The sequence below is a fragment of the Camelus bactrianus genome, chromosome 13, assembly GCF_048773025.1.
Source record: "Camelus bactrianus isolate YW-2024 breed Bactrian camel chromosome 13, ASM4877302v1, whole genome shotgun sequence".
NCBI classification, from domain to species: domain Eukaryota; kingdom Metazoa; phylum Chordata; class Mammalia; order Artiodactyla; family Camelidae; genus Camelus; species Camelus bactrianus.
The window spans coordinates 36,119,553-36,138,315 of NC_133551.1; the positions used below are offsets into that span (position 1 = coordinate 36,119,553).

The 18,763-nt window shown below is 39.3% G+C and overlaps 1 protein-coding gene across 6 annotated transcripts in view; it reads right to left on the bottom strand.

Annotated features, from left to right (window-relative positions):
- Positions 1 to 18,763, bottom strand: part of FGGY (FGGY carbohydrate kinase domain containing) — a 389,130-nt gene that overhangs the window by 342,289 nt on the left and 28,078 nt on the right. For all 6 annotated transcript variants that reach the window (XM_074376388.1, XM_074376389.1, XM_010949914.3 and 3 more), the window contains 2 exons: positions 15,178 to 15,289; positions 9,074 to 9,225 (listed from right to left, as the gene is read on the bottom strand). In XM_074376388.1, the coding sequence (XP_074232489.1) occupies positions 9,074 to 9,225; positions 15,178 to 15,289 (264 nt within the window). The remainder of the gene's footprint in view (positions 1 to 9,073; positions 9,226 to 15,177; positions 15,290 to 18,763) is intronic.

Here is an 18,763-nt window from a genome sequence, read left to right on the forward strand (position 1 = left end):
GTTTGCCAGGCAGAAGGAAGACCTCAGCACAGACCCAGAGGTGTAAGAGAATATGGGTATGGTATCCTTAGAGCCACTGACCAAGAAATTCACCATCTGGAAAGTCTTTCCATTTCTCTAAGCATTTTGTATAGGGAAAGTAATGATGGATTCCTTGAGCAAATTTCCACAGCCTGGGTCTCAAATCCAAGTGCCTAGAAGGGCAGTGCTGGAAAAGGAAATGAGTGAAGCAGGCTGGGTGGGGTCTGCTGTGAAATGAAGGACACTCCTTTTCAAGGGCGCAGCCCCTACTCAGCTCTGGCAGATTCTAGCCACATGGGAATGTGAACCCAGGACTGCCAAGTCCTTTCGTTATTTTTTTCTAGAGAAGCAGGAAAATCTGGATTTTTATGTGAAATTTCTTAGTTTTTAAACACTGGAAACTAATTCAAAAAAAGAACTTTTTTTTTTTCCTAGCACAGGGTGGGTCCAACAAAGCCCATCTGGGGACCAGATTCAGTGTGTGAGCTGCTAGCCTATAACCACACGTGGGCAAAAACAAGCACGCTTTGAGCAAAGGCAGTGAGGGCCAACGGGGCTGGAGGCAGGCTGGACCTGGGGAGAACCCTGGGTCAACCACTCACTTGTTGTATAGCTTTGGGGAAGCTATTTAAGCTCTCTAGGTCTTGTTTTCCTCATCAACATGAGGGGATAATAATACTGTGTCACTAAGGGACTTAGATGACATCCTGCACATGAAGTCCCTCATATGGCACTTTTTAGGAAAACAAGTCCAAGAAGAAAAAAAATCCCATGCTAAATAATGAAGTATTGTCAACCAGAAAGGTTAGCTGGGACTAACAAGATCATTCTTTAATGGGAAATTACTAAGATAGTAATAAAAGCATAAGCATTGTGCTCTAACAGTAGCAAACTATCCCAACCATCCATAGTGTCTCATTGTTGCTTTTTGTATATACAGCCAGTCTTTTTTTCCCTACTGGAAATTTCTTAAAACAAATGCATTTATAAGACTGCACAGCCCTGGAATTGTTTTCCCTTTAACGTTATAGAGTAAACTTTGTTGTTGCTATACAAATATTTATTATCTACCCAGTATGTGCCAAAAGAATTTTTTTCATATATATATATATATATATGTATGTATTTATGTATACACACACAGATACATTTATGGAAGTATATAGTTAGCTTAATGTGTTGTGCAATTTCTGGTGTACAGTATAACACTTCAGTCATACACGAACATACATATATTCGTTTTCATATTCTGGATTTTTTTTTGAAGTCATAAAACAGATCATGTCACACCCATGCTTAAAATCCATCAACCATTTCCCACTGCTCTTGGAATAAAATCCAAATTCCTGACCAGGACCTCAAGGCCATGCAGATCTGGCCCCTGGTCACTTCTCCAACCCTCCTCCTGCCACTTCTGCCTGGCTCGTCCCCCACCGGCCCTGCCTATGCTGATCTCACAGGTGCTTTCCTCCCCTCAGTGAATCTGCTGCTCCCTCTTCCTGAAAATCTCATCATTCTTGTCAACCAAAACCTCCCAAGAGAACACACTAGCTATGCCAGTTCTGTTCAAGTGCATTTTTCCTTCATAGCCTTTTCCAGAAAACAAAACCACTCCGTACATATATTTGCCTCTTGTCTATTTTCTCCCTCGCTCCACTAGAGTCTAAGTTCCCAGAAACCTACCCAGGGCCCTCATCTGTCTTGCTCATTTTGGCATCCCCAGTGCCCAACATAGTGCCCATCACGTAGGAGACACTCAACTAATACTTTCCAAATGAAAAAGATGAACCCACCACCCACAGTTCCCAGCCTCAGATTCTCCTGAAGCTGTTGCTTACAAGTCTCTTCCCTAAACTAGTTTATTCAAACCCTGCAAGGAAAACACTTGAAGAGGCAATAGAATGAAATGGTGATAAACTCATACTGCGGATCTGAAATGCTACGGTTCAAACCCTAGTCTCTCCACTTATTAGCTGAATAACCTTAGGCAAGCTGTTTAACATCTCTGAGGCTGTTTTGTCATCTGTAAAAGATGAGACTTACTTCATAGGGTGGTTGTGGGGATTAGATGAGTTTAACATGGATAAAAATGCTTAGAAAAGTGCTATAAATATAACAGGCACAAGACACACTTTAGCTACTGTTTTCATCTATTTCCTTATTATGTTCTTATCACTTAGTCCAGTAACACTGTAATTTACTGAAGGCAGAGACCACCTCTGGGTTCCCAGAGTGAACTGCACAGACCCTGCTAGGAGGGGGATGGGGGTGGAGCTGTTGTATGGCCCTTGATGCCTTGAGGTACGTATACTTATATGGTATGAGACTAGGAGTAAGTCATTTCACTTTTTTGAGCCTCAGTTTCCTCATTTATAAAAAGAGAGAATATCTATCCCACAAGACTAGTGTAAAGATTAAATAAAATAATGCTTGTGGAATAAAATAATTCTGGGACTGAAGGCATTGGTAAATTTTAGGGGAAACAAGTAGAAGGTATTCAGTAAATTGATCTGTTTTGCAGCTCAAAGCTGACTGCCTTCTGGTACAGGTATTACACGCAGGATGTGGATGATTCAAATAAATGAACAACTCTAAAAGCATGTTTTATACTCTTCTACTGTCTATTTTCTGTGATTGTCTCTGACAACTTTGTGGTCATTTTTTGATGCTTTCCTTAGCTACTATTCAAACAGGAAAAACATACCACTCATTGTAGCCAACTACATGAAATAAGATATTCTAGTGTTTAAAATTCTCTAGATTGACGGTAGGATGTTACTGGCGAGCCCATCAGTAGACATAAAAATTTTTAAACACAATGGAAGTGAGAATTAAACTACTATTTGAATATCTACTGTATGAGATATTTTATAAACATGTGACTAAATTACAATAATTCTACAAGGCTGATATTATTAACATCATTGTGCAGCTAAGCATGATGAGACTCAGAGAAGTTGATATAGCCTAAGGTTGCAAAATTGGTAAACAGTGGAGAAAGATTTAGATGCAAGTGTGTTTGTCTTCAAATCCTGTACTTTTTTTTTGTTGTTACAGAACAGTGTTCTATCTTCTAAAGTTCCTCATTACCTTGTATTAAGTTCTATTGTTATGATCTGATAAATGTAGGTAAATAATATCAGACCAGATATTATTATATCAGTCTATGAATGGAATTTAAAGCCAGAGAAAATAACAGAGAAAGAATGAAGTTTCCACCATATGCCATCAGAAAAGATATGGTGAATTTACAAGAAAGGAACTTACACTGTTTATCTTTCATAAAGTTTAAAGATGAGAAACCTAAAGAGAATAGATGATACTGTATCATCAAGAAGAATGAACAAATAAGGCCAGTCAAGGCACTAAAAATGAGCTAGAGCAAGACCCTCATTGTACAGAAGGAACGAGAACCAGGATTTCCTAAAGTCTAATAGAGTTTTCTTTTCAATAGTTCCTACTGCAAAGTATTCAACTGATATTTTCCATAGGTAGCAGGAAGTTATCAAGCCACTTCTCTGGGCATCCAAACTCCCAGGTTTCTCCCAAGAATCTACATACACAGGAAAAAGTAAATTAGAACCAATCAGAGAATCATTTACTCATTTTCCCAATATGTTATCAGGGAAACAGAAGCAGACGGGCATGGACTAGGGATGTGAAAAGGGCACAGATATTTTCTAAACCCATCAAAGAAATCCTCTGACATTCCAGCCAGTTGGTTCCAGACCTTTGGAACCAACAATGAAAATTGCAAACTATAAAGTGATTAGCTTTCTGCTCTGCTGACAATGGCAAAAAGAGGAAATGTGTTAAAAGACAGATTGGAATATCTCCATGCATCCCCTACAAGCCAGTTAATTATCTTCCATTAACATTGAGCTGTCAGGATTGGCATCAGCCCGTTAACTTTTCTGACCTTCCTCAGTCTGCACCTTGTTACCCTACAAAGTTTCATGTTTATAAAGATAGGAGACTCCAGCTGTTCCAGCCTGACAGAATTGAATTTACATTTGGCCTTCATTAAGATGAGAGTCAGAATCATTGAGACCAAATGGAAAAGCCAGACTGCTGGGGGTTATGAAAAATTCAAATGGCATTTTTCCTTTTATCTGACAATTCTTATTAAGGAGACATACATCAACCTAAAACACATAAGCCTTAAATGTTAAAGGACATGATTAAAATTCCATATTGCAGAACTAGGACCCAAGTGACTTTGCCCAAGAGCTACAGTGGTCCTAGTACATCATTTCTGTCTGTGGGGAAGTCTGAACTCCAAATTCTGTCCAACCCCTTCTGACATCTGATCCCAGGCTAAGGACAAGGAGCACATGAATGACAGCAATACTGAAATGAGCGGTCAGCTCTGACACCTCCATCTAGCTCACTGCGCATGGCCAATCAGCCTCAATGTCCTGCTGACATCAACTCCTAACAATGCTGGAACCCATCTCCTCTCCTAATTCAGGTCTCATCACTTCTCACCTGGAGAACTGCAATAGCCCCTCAATAGGCCACTCAAATCATTCAAAAACTATTTATTGAGTATCTATTATGTGCCAGGCATTTGATTACGGATAGAGACACAGCAATGAACAAAATGGATATAATCTCCATCCTCCTGTGGATTACAATGGTTGGAGGGGGAGAGCTTTACACAAATCATTATACAAATTGTCATATCATTACAATTTATGAAAGATTCAATGAAGTAAAGTAAAGAGTACAATGACAAGAGGCCTCTGATTTATTTGAGAGTCAGGAAAGGCTTTTCTATGGATGTGACAATACAGCTGAGACCTACATGATGAGTTAGAATCAATGGTGAGTAGAAGGAAGAACATTCAAGCAGAAGGCACAGCATCACAGCATAGTCAAGACCAGGGGTCAGCAAACCTTTTCTCTAACAGTCCAGAGATTAAATATTTTCAGCTTTGCAGGCCATGCAGTCCTTCTCAAAAGCACAGCTCTGCCACTGCAGTGGGAAAGCACCATAGATAGTACATAAATGAATGAGTGTGGCTGGGTTCCAATAAAACTCTATTTATGGCCACTAACATTTTAATTTTATATCATTTTTACAAGTCACAAAATATTACTCTTCTTTTGATTCTTTTTCAAAAATTTGAAAATGTAAAACCCATTTTTAGCTCCCAGGACACCCCAAAACAGGCAGCAGGCCAGATCTAGCCCACAACCGTGTTCTGCCATCCCCTAGTCAAGACACTGAGGTAGCAAAGAGCTGGTGTGTTTGAGGCACCTGAGTGGGTCCCCGTGGATGGATCAGAGTGAGCAAAATGAGGGACACACTGTAAGAAGAGGGGAAGGGTGGGGAAATGACATCATATACCATCTTCTGAGCCATGTTACAAATTTTAGAGTTTATCCTAAGAGCAAAGAAAGGCCAACTAAGTGCTATAATCAGGAAAGTAAGAAAACTGATTCTTACTCCCTCCCATACACATTGTCTCATCCCTAATCCAATTGCTTCACCCTTCAAGCCAAAGATATTTAAGACAATTCCCCCCTGGACTAACAACCATCAACTAATCTCTATCACCAAATAAGCCTTTAACAAACTGAGCCTGGGTTACTCACCCGGCCTTCTTCCCAACTACACTCACGGAGGTATCCCAGGCTCTTGTCCTGGGACCAAGAGCCTTACCATAATGAACCACGGTCTCTCTAAAATATCCTTTCTGTCTTCTTCCCTACTAGGCAAAATCTCCGCTTGTATCTTTGAGACAGGAGGTATGGGGGCAGGGCACAACCATTAAAAGAATGACACAGCAATTAGCACCAAGATGGCAGAAGATTCAATTCCCAGCAGACGCTGAGGCCCGAGATGGCAGGAGATTTGACTTCTAGCAGACCTTGAGGTTCATTATATGTTCATTGTAATACATTAGCATGGTAAATGGCACTCCTACAGGCACCATGACAGTTCCCAGGGTCACCACAAAAGGTCCAAAAATGGGTGGTGGCCCAATTCCTGGGAATTGGCCCCTTCCCCAAAGTAGCTGGAATAATCCTCCCACTTGTTAGCATATGAAGTTACTGAGTCCATAAAAACTAACAACCCTGCACCTCATGGCTGCTTTCCCTCCTAAGATAGCCCACATTCTGCTTATGGAGTATGTATTTCTTTGAATAAATCTACTTTCACTCAACTATGGCTCACTCTTAAATTCTTTCCTACCCAAAGCCAGGGATGCTCACTTGACAGGGTGCATCCTAGGGACTCAACTGAGACCTGGGACACGGCAATTCTCTCTCACCCCATTTTTCCTGTATCATCTTGAGGATCATCTCAAGTAACTTGTCCAGAAAGCAAATTATTTTCCCCCAAAGCACTTTGCATTTTCCTGTGCTTAGTTCATCTTCTGATGGCTTTGGCTCTATGTGTCTTTACACCTTATGTTCCCCCCACCATTGTCCCCAGGGGACACTGTGCCCCTCAAGGGTAAGGATGAGTCCTCTTCATGCCCATGTCCCCAGTGCCGACCATACTCCTGGTTCAAAGCAGGACTTTAGTTAAGATTTGGCAAATTAAAGAAGGAATAAAGAGTAAACAAATGGCAGCCCACTGAACTTAGCACAGAGCCTCAGGTTCTGACTTTGAACGTGCTGTTGAACAGCTATTCAAGCTAACGTACTTTTCTGGGCCTCAGTTTCCCATAATCCCTCTAAAAAGAATGTACTGTTTCCTAATTCTTCACAGATGGATGTTTTCAAGATACAAGCCTTTAGAATTGAAAGTGGTTTTGTAAGTCTGCAGGCCAGCAACATCAGCATCACCTGGGAGCTTGTTAGAAACGCAAATTCCCAGTTCCCACTGCCTGGCTACTAAATCAGAATCTGCAGTTTAACAAGATCTCCAGGTGATTCATTTACACATTAAAGTTTGTGAGCTATAAGCCATACTGGCAGGCTTTAAGGAGAAGATGTAAAAACTGATTTTAGAAGTAGCTTGGATTTTGAACTTGCAATCACAGTAAAACCAAAGGAATTCTCAGCAAGGATTCTTGTGCTTGCTTATCAAAAGATAAAAATAAATTTAAAAAAATTTTAAAAACAGATCTGAGGCTCAACCTTCAGGTAGTTAAATATATAGTGAGGCACTGTTTAGAGCCTTATTCTGCAAATTCTGAAATGGAATTGATTAGATAGATGGATGAATGGATAGTCAGTCTTAGGTTATAATCACTGCCACTAAATCGAGAACTTAATTATTTTCTATGGCTTTATTTAGTACAGGTGATCTCAAGTGCACAGGTAAATATCCTGACAGATTCATACTGGATGTATATTTAGATCTCCTGGGATATGCAGCCCAGAGCTGGCTATGAAGCAGGTGCTCAATAAGACCCTGATACTGTACCAGTGACCACCTGCCCCATCCTCACTTAATTCAGAATAGCTCTTCCTTACCTGTGGCCAAGAAGGGTGATATATCCAACCCATTTGTTCTTTTGCACCGTATTTAGACTGACCTGAAGAATACCACCACCCTTGTTCCTGGTCCTTCCTGAGGTGCATGCTTTACAGAAGGATTTTAATACTGCATAACTAATGGGATGAGCTGGGATTTGGAGAACAGTAGATACAGGTTTAAATTCTGGCTCTATCATCTGGGAAAATCATATAACCTTCTCTCTCAGCCTCAGTTTCCCACGCAATCTACTAGGCAGAGCTTGTTAGGATTAAATCATTCAAAGCCTATAGAACACAGAGTGGAGGCAGTGCAGAGCACTTCTATATTCTGATATGTATTTCAGGGTGTTTTTGGATCAAGTTTTCAAATGGATCCAGTCCAACCCTCTCAGTTTATACATGGAAAGAGTGAGGCCTGGTGTGAGAATTGCTTTGCCCAAAGTCACACAGTGTGTGAGTGTGAGGTGTTGGTGGTATAGTGGCAAGCACAGCTGCCTTCCCAAGTCATATAGTGTGATGTTAGTAGAGTCAGAATTAGGATCCTGAAATCCCCAATTCCTAAAACACTCTATGTTTTCTAACTTTCCACAAGTATAGAAATCTTCCTGCAAATTAAAACTCGCAAAATAGCTCAATATACTAAACAAATAAAAGCCAAGCCTGCCTTGATTATTGATGCCCTTTTTGCTTTTCTCTCTTCTGCCCCATGGTGGCAATCCACGAACACCTCAGCACAAGGGTGCTTCCCCCAGCCCTAGCCCACACCTGTGAAACTGAAGACTCAGCCCACCTGAAACCTCAGAGCCAGTAAATGAATCACGCTGGGTCTTACCATTAGATGGAGTCCCTCCTCACCAGACCACCTAGGGGTTTTCAAGTCCCTGAGGTTCCCAGAGGACTTGAACTTCCTCACACATCCATCTCTACTGTGAACCATGAAGCTGACATCACCATTCTCCTCACTTCATAAATGATCCTAACATCTGGAAATGGGAACCACCTGCAAGTGCTCTGTCCAGAGATCACCTTATCACACAAGGACATGGAAACTCAAGTTCAGGTGAGATGAGAAAGGTTTTCCTTAAAATGCTACCAAGGACAAAGATTACTCACTGGGGACTACAAGTATGCAGAGAAAGAAGGTTCTGGTCAGAGAAAGTTCTGCCACTTTCTAATTGGAATGGTAATTAACCTCTCTGAACTTTGGTACACTACTGGATATTAAGAGAACCAATTTTGGAATCAGCCATTTTTAGATTCAAATCCTGGTTCTGCTGTATACTTACTGAGTCACTTTGGGTGAGTTGACAAATCTCTATTAACTTTAGCTTTCACAAAACAGACAAAAGGAAAAAAACTACTTTATCAGGTTGCTGCTAAGATTCAGAGAGATAATCTGTGTCAAATACTCATCACAGTGCCTTGCATGAGTTAAGTATATAAAAGCACAATGATTTAACTATGACCTAAACAATAAAGAGGGAACAAACTTCCTCAGAGACTTGCTGGAAAAATCAAACATTACAGACTTCAGCAGGGTGCCTGGTACCAATAGATTCAATAGATGGAATCCTCTGCTATTATTAGCAATCCCTCCTCAACCCTTTGCACTTACCTCTTTTAGCCACAGAAGCTTCGGGGCCTGCATTTCCACAGACATCACGCCCCCGACGTACTGCAGGATGCTGTGCTTGGTTTCGTTGATCCTGTGGACCTGACTGACCGCCCGGTGGTCCAGCCACATGATGATGTTTTGATGTGAATTCCCTAGAAAAAACAGGGGAGATGAGGACACAGGCGCATCCTTACCCCTGTAAGTCAAGGGAGCATTTACATATTCCCAAGTGCAGAGACCTGCACAAGTACGTACATAAGTTCATACATCAACAACAAACAAGTGAAAGGGCCACCTCCAACACTGACTAGTACATTCTACCCGAACCTCGAATTTCCCCTCAAGAGATGTGCTCCTTGAATACAGTCCCAGGGTCTCCTCGAAAAACAAGTCAAGGTCCACTGGTTAATTATATTATCATTCACTCGAGTAATTGTATTGTTATTCATTCTCTCAACTTTTCCCCCTCCTTTCCTTTCCCTTCTATTCTAGAAAAACTTTACTGGGTATATACTCAAGAAAAGAGCCTCTGAAATAAGCCTAAAACAATACTTCAGCTTTTTAAGGGATGTCTCCTTTAAATATGGACAAATATTTCAGCGGTGTAATACACCATACACATCTACACAATGACTTTTATCTGCTTATATTCCCACTTCCTCTAGTCACTTTAATTAAAATTAGTTAATTTAAGTGCTTTATCCTCCCTCTTTTGGTTTGTTTGGTGGAGCAGGAAGTCTTGGAATTTTTTTCCATTTTGGAACAAGGCAGACCTGGTGGGAAATGCTCTTTCAGTATAGGCAGTGATACTGAGAAAGTTATCTAATTTTTCTTAGCCTATCTATAAAATGGGGATAACAGCACCTAGTAGCATACAAGGATTAATTGGGACTTTTCATTCATTGAACAAGAGACAATGTGCATACGGGATATGGCATGTACCTGTCACCTAGTAGGCCCTTTAGAGAAATAAATCACAGAAATCAGAATTTAAAACCAGCTAGAAAAGGAGCATGCACAGTGCCCCTCACATCCCACCTCTACCATCCTACAGCCACATGGGAACCAATCACTCCTCCCCCCCTTCCCCAGCCTTTCCTAACGCATCACGCACTGATGGCCAAACCAGCGCTCTTTTTACAGCCCTCTGCTTCCTTGGATGGCAAAATGCAGAGAACAGCAATGAACATACCTGGGAGATTATAAACAGGAAAGATAAAAGGGATCCAAGAGTAACTGAGCCAGGTACTCCACAGATTATTTGTTGGCAAAATAATTACAGCAATTATATAATTTTGCTAAGAACAAGTGTTTATAATGCCGTGTGTGTGTGTGTATGTATGTGTGTGTGTGTGTGTGTGTGTGTGTGTGTGTGTGTGTGTGTGTGTGTGTGTCCCCAGCCCAGTGCTAAACACTGTACACACATCATCTCATTTAATCCTCAAAACAACTTTGAGATCTAGGCCATTCTCAATGACAAACTGACTCCAAGGCTAAAGACATGCCTGCTAACTCACAGCTGGGAAAAGCACAAAGTGTGCTTTGAGAGTAGATCCATGCAGAGGATAGATAAATAAATTAAAACAAATTTAAACTTGAGCTACACATGTCAACATGAATAATGACACCAGCTGGAATATTTTTAAACACCATATATACTGTTTGTTGTTGCTAGTGTACACACATGTGGTAGAAGCACAGAAGAAATGTGTTTGTGAACACGGACTACAGCAGAGAGGTCACCTGCTGGGCAGAGGGGGTGGGGGAGGGGGAAGGCAGGGACTGAAGCTTCAAGTGATTCTTTTTAAAAAAAAAAAGGACTTGTGGCAAATATGGCAAAACTTCACCTGTTTATCCTCAGTAGCAGGTACTGAAGAGGCGGCTATCTTATTTTCCTTACTCTTGCATATCTTTGGAAAAGAATTTTTAAAACTTACAAAAAAAAATCAACCGAAGACATCTAGGTCTAAATTAGATCATCAGTTTGAGATCTGCAGGTACTAACTACTATACATAAAATGGATAAACAATAAGTTTTTCTGTATAGCACAGGAAACTACATTCAATATTTTGTAGTAAACTATAATGGAAAAGAATATGAAAATGAATATATGTATGTATACATACGACTGAAACATTACGCTGTACACCAGAAACTGACACATTGTAAACTGACAATATGTCAACAAAAATAAATAATAAAAAAATTAGATCATCATCATCATAATGAGTCAAGAACTCAGTCACTGGTTTGCCTACCTGAAGAGATTTCAGGTCCCCCCAAAACTCCTCAAACAATAGTAACACTTTGAAAATAAGGGAAAGTACCTGAAACCTTCCATAGGTACGTCTAAGACTTTCTTAAAACAGCTGAATGATTCTACTGTATAACGAAAGTGCTCAAAGCTCTGGTTTCTCCTGGGACAGCTTTACAAATACTGATGTCCAGGTCCCATTCCAGAAGCATCATGGAATCAGAATGTGGGTGTGTAGGCACACATGCAGATGTGCAAACACACACACATGGGGGGACAGTATCAGTATCGCTTCTTAAATACTGTACAGAATGTATCTGCCACTGCTTCAAGACAAAAACACCTGTTGCTAAACTTTCAACTATAAAGACAGACTGATCAGCTACTACTGCCTCTACATGAAGAGGCTCTCAGGATGACACAATGAGAATTGTGCAGAATCAATTACTTTATTATCTTTATTATGATTATTCATTAATAATGTTCATTATAGACAACAATCTGAAAGCTCATCTTTTTTTTTTCAGTTCTTGCAGAAAATCACAAATAAATGACTCCACTGAAAGTTCATTTACTCTTTTATTGAGCACCTGCTACATGCCAGGCACAGTGCTGGGTGCTGGGATATCAAGAAGGTGCTACAGTCTCTCTCCCACGGAGCATGTGGTTAAGTGGAAAAAAGCAGTCTGTCGGGTGTGATGATGATGACTGTCAGACAGAATCCTGAACATGGAGCCCAGAGGAGGAGAAGCATGGAGAAAACCCCAGTGAGCGGAGCCTGAGGCTGCACAAAGAGCATCCAAGAGGCAGGAAAGCTTCAGATTAGTTCCAAAAATGACTGGCTCCTGGTGAGCCAGGTGAAGACAGAGTAAAGGGGCAGGAGTCACCCAATAGAGACCACACATGAAACAGAGCACAGACCCAAGGAGGTGTCATATTTTAACAGAAGTGGAAACAATCTGGTAGAGCAGAAGTTGGGATACATAGCCAGTCTACCTTAGGGCAGATTATTCACCCATGTGTTCATTCAATTAATACTGTGAATATCCCACAGGAGGCGTTCCAGGGATACTTGGAGGAAATGACTATAATTCAGCAAAACCATCTAAATATATTAGGTTTCTGCTGCAGAGCAGCCTAGGTAGTCACTTCCTCCATGACCCTAAATTACCACCCTTGTTCCCTCTCCCTCCCAAGAGCGCCTGTGGCTGGAATGATTCAACCAGAGTTACAGTCTGAGTTTGCAGAGGTAGGACACATACAGCAATGCCACCAATGTCCAACCCAGTGCTGATCTGATCTTCAAAGGAAGAAAGACAAAATAAGAAAAGGCTAACAATGAGACTATTTTATCCTGTAAATCAGAGTTCTTAAACTATTGTACTTAATTTACTTGAGATTTTTTTTTTCATTTTTTTGGCTACCATCTTAAAGATGGTAAGTTTTGTCAGTCTTGTGAGTTTGGTTTTAATGGTGATGTTTAATTCCCTGATCCTACTCCCTGCTCCTCACGAATTACTCCAATTAACCAATCAAGAACTGGTCACTTTCAGGTAGGCGAAAGTCCTTAAAGATCCTTTAACTCACCCTCAAAATTCAAATTTCATTTTCTAGCACAAGCTAATCCATTTCAAATAAAAACACCTAACCTTAATAGAACCTGCTGAAAGGCAGAAACCAGTGAGGGGCACCTGCAGCTGGATGCATCTGATGAATGGGTACATTTTAAACTTTTAGGTGAAGTAAAATTTTTCAGTGCTTATACTTAGGGTTGTAACCTAGCTATCCTTTTAATAGAAGAGCTGTTAACAGGAGGCAATTCTACCTACAATGAGAAAAAGATGGCATCCAAGAGTGTGCATGTATGAGCAGGTTTAATAGAGAACTCTTCCTCCGCTTCTAATGTTCCTGCTCCTAATATTTTAGCTATCCATTCATCTGCACCCAGGGATTCTCCACATACTGGAATTACAGAGGAAACTTTCTAAAAACACTGGTGTCCTGGTCTAACCCCAAGCCCACTGAATATAAACCTTGGGGGTAAGGCTCATGAACTGGTCACTTCAAAAGCTCCCCAGTTGATTCTAATGGGCAACCATAGTTAAAAACCATGCATTTCAGCAGATTAGAAGGCATAGAGTCCTTGGAACTTAACTAGCATCTAAAATCCCACCCAAATGAGAATTCCTCCCAGCACCCCTCACAGACCATCACCTAAACTCCATGTGAAGCAAGCCAACAAAGGAAGCGCAGACAGCCTCCCACAGTGGCCTGCTCCGTAGCTGGCAACATCTAGTAACTGAAGAGTGCTTGCTGCTGCCGAACTGAGGTCTGCAGGTTCAGACCCATCCCTGGAGTCTCTGCTCTCTGAAGTGGCCCAGCTGGGAAGTGCCCTGCCCTCTCACACCAGAATACCACCAAATGAGCCAGTGGTCAGCCACACTGAGGACAAGGACCACTCAAATTCATCTTTGAAGCTTCAACATTTAATAAGGCAGGGCTTGGCACACAGAGGATACTAGTAAATGTGGCATAAAAAGAAAAAAAAAGTGTGTGTGTAAAAGATGGTCACCATCACCCCTGTACTCTAATCATTCATCCATCTGCATACTTTTTCAGGACATGGGATTTATAAAAATCAGTTCCATGCATTAGGTCCATAGGAGTAGGTGGGACACAGTCTCTTAAGGAATTCATAATTGAATAGGAGAAACTTCTGAGCATTCAGATGTCAGGTTCCCACTTAATTCTCACAGCAAAGCTACTGTTTCATTATTCCAATTCTTTCAGAGAAGAAACCGAGCATTAAAGAGGTTAAATGACTTGCTCGAGGTGTCACAGCTCAGTAAGAGCAAAGGAGAGATCTGGGACAGCCTGACTCCAATTCCAGGGTGTTCCAGGGTATCCTAATGTGGCCCAGTGTCCACAGCAGCCAGTTAGGAAAGATGCTGCTACAACACCATCCACTACTAAGGACTCAGACACAGCCTAGTCTCAAATATGCTTGTAACACCTGTCTTGGCAACAACTGACTGACAAGGCCTTTAGATGGAGCATGCAATTTCCAGTGTGCCATAGCCTCCGCCATCCCAAATGTCTGCAGTTCATTAAAAGGTTGAGTATCAGTTGAAGTTTATCTCTGCACATATGCTGCTGTTTTTCCCAGGTCATGCCCACTATACTCACTGACATTATCTACCCAACTCATATAGACATCTGAGTTTGAAACCTCAGTGCTAGCACTACTGGCTAAAGTACCCCAAAAGGGACACAGCCTCACCCATCAGAAATATCTGATGATGGATGCAAGTGGCACTTACATTTGAAACAGTTCATTATAGTACTCATGACTGTCTGTTAGAACATCATTAAATGGGTATGTCTTTGGTCTGGCTATTGAAAATAGAGACCATTTGTTTCCATATGGTCCTGTCTGTCCTATTCTACTTCCTTTAAATGGACCTTCTCACCCCACTCAAATGATTGTGGTAGAGGAGCTTCATATGCAAAGCAACTAAAGGCACTCCCTTCCCTGAAACAGCCCCAACCATGTATCGGTTTCAAGGCTACTCCCTCTGAGCTCCTGATCCTGTGCCCATCCTATATCAAGCTCTCTACTGTGGTGCCTGTGCATTATGAAGCCAAGTCTCTTCTTCATCCACCTAACCCTCATGTCACCCTACTCCTACCAACTGCTCACCAAGCTTTCAACCCCTAGGAACAAGATTTCTGGCCTCCATGCTCCACTTCTGAATTTCACTGTAAGTGATAACAGACACCTGATCTCCTGCTCCACCTGGGCCCCAGCCAGTCTCCCACCACCAGGGAAAGAGAGAAAAATGGTCCTACCTTCATGGTTTACTGGTAAAGGACGAAACTGCTTATCCAAAACAACCAGAGAACATGTGGCATCAAACCCAAGCCCTCGAATTTGGTTTAAATCGATCCCTTGTACAACTTTCTGTTTTAAAAACAAATAAACAAAAACATAAATTACAATTTAGGCTTTCAAAAGACTGAAAACAGTTATGCCTAGAAGGAAATGAATGGGAGAATAGAAAAAAGTATTTACAACATAAAACAGATAAAAGTTCAATATCACTAAAATATCAGAAGATCATATATATAATTAATAAGAAAAAAACCAATCTAATTGGAAACTGAGTAAAGGACATGACAAGTCACTTCATAATCAAAGAGCATATAAAAAGATTCCCAACTCCACTACAATTAAATAAATGCAAATAAACATACTCCAATCTTAGTTTTTCTTACTGGCAAAAATGTAAAAAAATAATAGTATATAGTAGAGGCAAGATAGGGAGAAGTGGACCTTCTTTTACATCATTCTAACAGTGTGATAACCTATTACAGATTTTGGAGAATATAGTTTAGAAAAGTATTAAAATTAAACGCATGTATAACTTTTGACCCAGCAATCTCACTTGTAGAAACCTATTTTAGTGAATTATTAGCCTGAGTAAGTAAGGTTATATATAAACAAACGCTAACTGCAGCACTGCTTAAGAATATATTTAAAAATTGGAAACTGGAAGGGTATAGCTCAGCAGTAGTGTGTGCTTAGCATGCACAAGGTCCTGGGTTCAATCCCCAGCACCTCTACTGAAAAATTAAATAAAATAAAAAATTAATTGAAAAATACGTAAAGAAATCTAATTACCTCCCACCCCAAAAAAGTTAAAATTAAAAAAAAAAACTGGAAAAAGAATTTTTTTATTAAATAAACTTAATCTGTGAAATGACATTTTCTACAGCCATCAAAAAGAAGAGAAGCAATTTTGGAGTGTGATAATATGAAGAGGTTGGCAAATCCTCTTAGCAAAATAAAGTATAAAACTGGACAAAATCCCCAAAAGCAACCATTTTGGGGTTATGGAACTTGACCAAAGCCACATAAACGGAAAAGCATTCCTTCTTGAAAAATTAAAATTGTACTTAAAACATTCCCACAAAACAATAACAACTCTAGGACCAGATGGATTCACCAGGAAATTCTGTGAAACATTCAAGGAGAAACAATACTATTCCTACACAAATTTGTTTAGGATATAGTGAAGGAGGGAACATTTTCTAACAAATTTTATATGGTCAGTACTATCCTGATACCAAAAACAAACAAAGACATCAAATGAAAAGGACACTATAGACCAATATCTGCCATGAACACAGGTGTAAAATTCCTTAAGAAAACATTAACAAACCAAATATTGCTAAATATAAAACATGCATTATAAACCATGACCAGGTGGGGTTATCCCAGGAAAGCAAGGGTGATTTAATATCCATAAGTCAATTAATGTATAGCACATACTAATAGAATAAAGCACAAACCAAATGATCATCTCAAGAGATGCAAAAAAAGAAAGAAAAAAAAAAACTCAGTAAACTGAGAAAGGAACTTTCACAACATGATAAAGAGCATCTACAAAAACCTATAGCTAACATCATACTTCACAATGAAATAAATGATTCACTTCTATTATAAACGAGAGAATATTCTCTTTCATCACTTCTATTCAACCTGTACTAGTGGTTCTAGCCAATGTAATAAGGCAAGAAAAAGAAATTTAAAGCATACAGACTGGAAAGGAAGAAGTTAAAGTGTCTTCAAGACAGTCTCATATGCAGAAAATCCTGAGAAATTTATATTAAAAAATGCTACAGATTCTACACACCCCTATTAAAGTACCATCTTTTTTTTAAAGAAAGCAAGAAGCTGTTCCTAACATTTGTATAGAAATGTAAAGGACAGAGAAGAGCCTAAGTACTTTTGAAAAGAAAGAACAAAGTTGCAGAACTTACGTTACTTGATTTTAACTTACTATCAAACTATCATTATTAAGTCAGTGTAGAATTGGCATAAGGATAAATTTATATATCAGTGGAACAGAATAGAAACATAAGAAATATACCCAAACATTTATGGTCAATTTGTTTTTTTATAAGGTGCCAAGACAATTCAAAGGGGAAAGGATAGTTTCTCTGACAATAGTGCCAGAAAAACTAAATATTCATATGTGAAAAAAGTAATAATAATAACTTTAAAAAAATTTCTTTTTAAATTAAAAAATTTTGTGTATGGTGTGATTTTTACCTCATACCATACACAAAAATTAACAAAAAATGTACCATATCCATAAATGTAAGTATTAAAAGTATAAAACTTATGAGAGAAAATGTTCATGACATGAGTTAGACAATGATTTATTAAAAAGCAAGACTCATAAAAGAAAAAAATAATAAATTTGACTTCATCAAAATTTTATTCTTTAAAAGAAACTGTAAGAAAATGAAAAGATAAGCTACAGATTGGGAGATACATCTGCACAGATTGGGAGATATATATATATATATATATATATAACAAACATAAATAGAATATATAAAGAACATATAATAAGAGGACAAACAACACAATTACAAAATAGGCAAAGGATTTAAATATACACATCACCAAAGACATATGAATGGACAAACAGCACATGGAAATATGCTCAGCATCATTAGTTATATAAACAGATGCAAATTAAAATCACAATGAGATACTACTGTATATCTACAAGAACAGCTATAATCAAAAAAGACTGATAATACCAAGCATTCAAAACCTGTGAAGAAAGTAGAACCTTCATAAATTGCTTGTAGAAATGTAAAATACAGCCATTCTGGAAATAAAGCTTGGCAGCTTTTAAAATATAACTTACCATACAACCTAGCAATTTCACTCCTAGAGATCTACCCAAAAAAATGTAAAACATAGGTCAACACAAAAGGACTTGTACATGAATATTCACAGCAGCACTATTCATAATACCTCAAAACTAGAAACAAATCAAATTTTCATCATGATTAACCAAATAGTGAAACCACGTGTGGTATAACCATACGATGGAACAGTGCTCAGCAAGAAAAAGGCACCGACTACTGATATGTGCAACCACATAAATGAACCTTGAAAATATTACACTAAGTGAAAGAAGTCAGACACAAAAGAAGGCATGTTGTATGATTCCACTTGTACGAAATTTCTAAAAAAGAGTACCTATAAAGACAGAAAACAGATAAATAGTTATCTCTGAGTGGGCTGGGGGACTGACAGCAAACAGGCATAAGGGAACTTTTGGGGGTAACAGAAGTGTTCTAAAATTGGGTTAGGGTGATGATTGCACAAAAGTGTAAGATTAATAAAATCACTGAATTATACATTTAAAATAGATGGATTTTATGGTATGTAAATTATACCTCAAGCTGTTAAATGTATTTTAAAAAGGTGAGCTACAAAAGATGAAATGGAAAAACACTCATGATATATTAATAAGGTAAAAAACAAAACAAAAAGAACACACAACAAACTGTTAACAGTGGTTGCCTCTGAGAGCAGAATTGGCAGCTGGAGGACATGGGAGATGTTTCA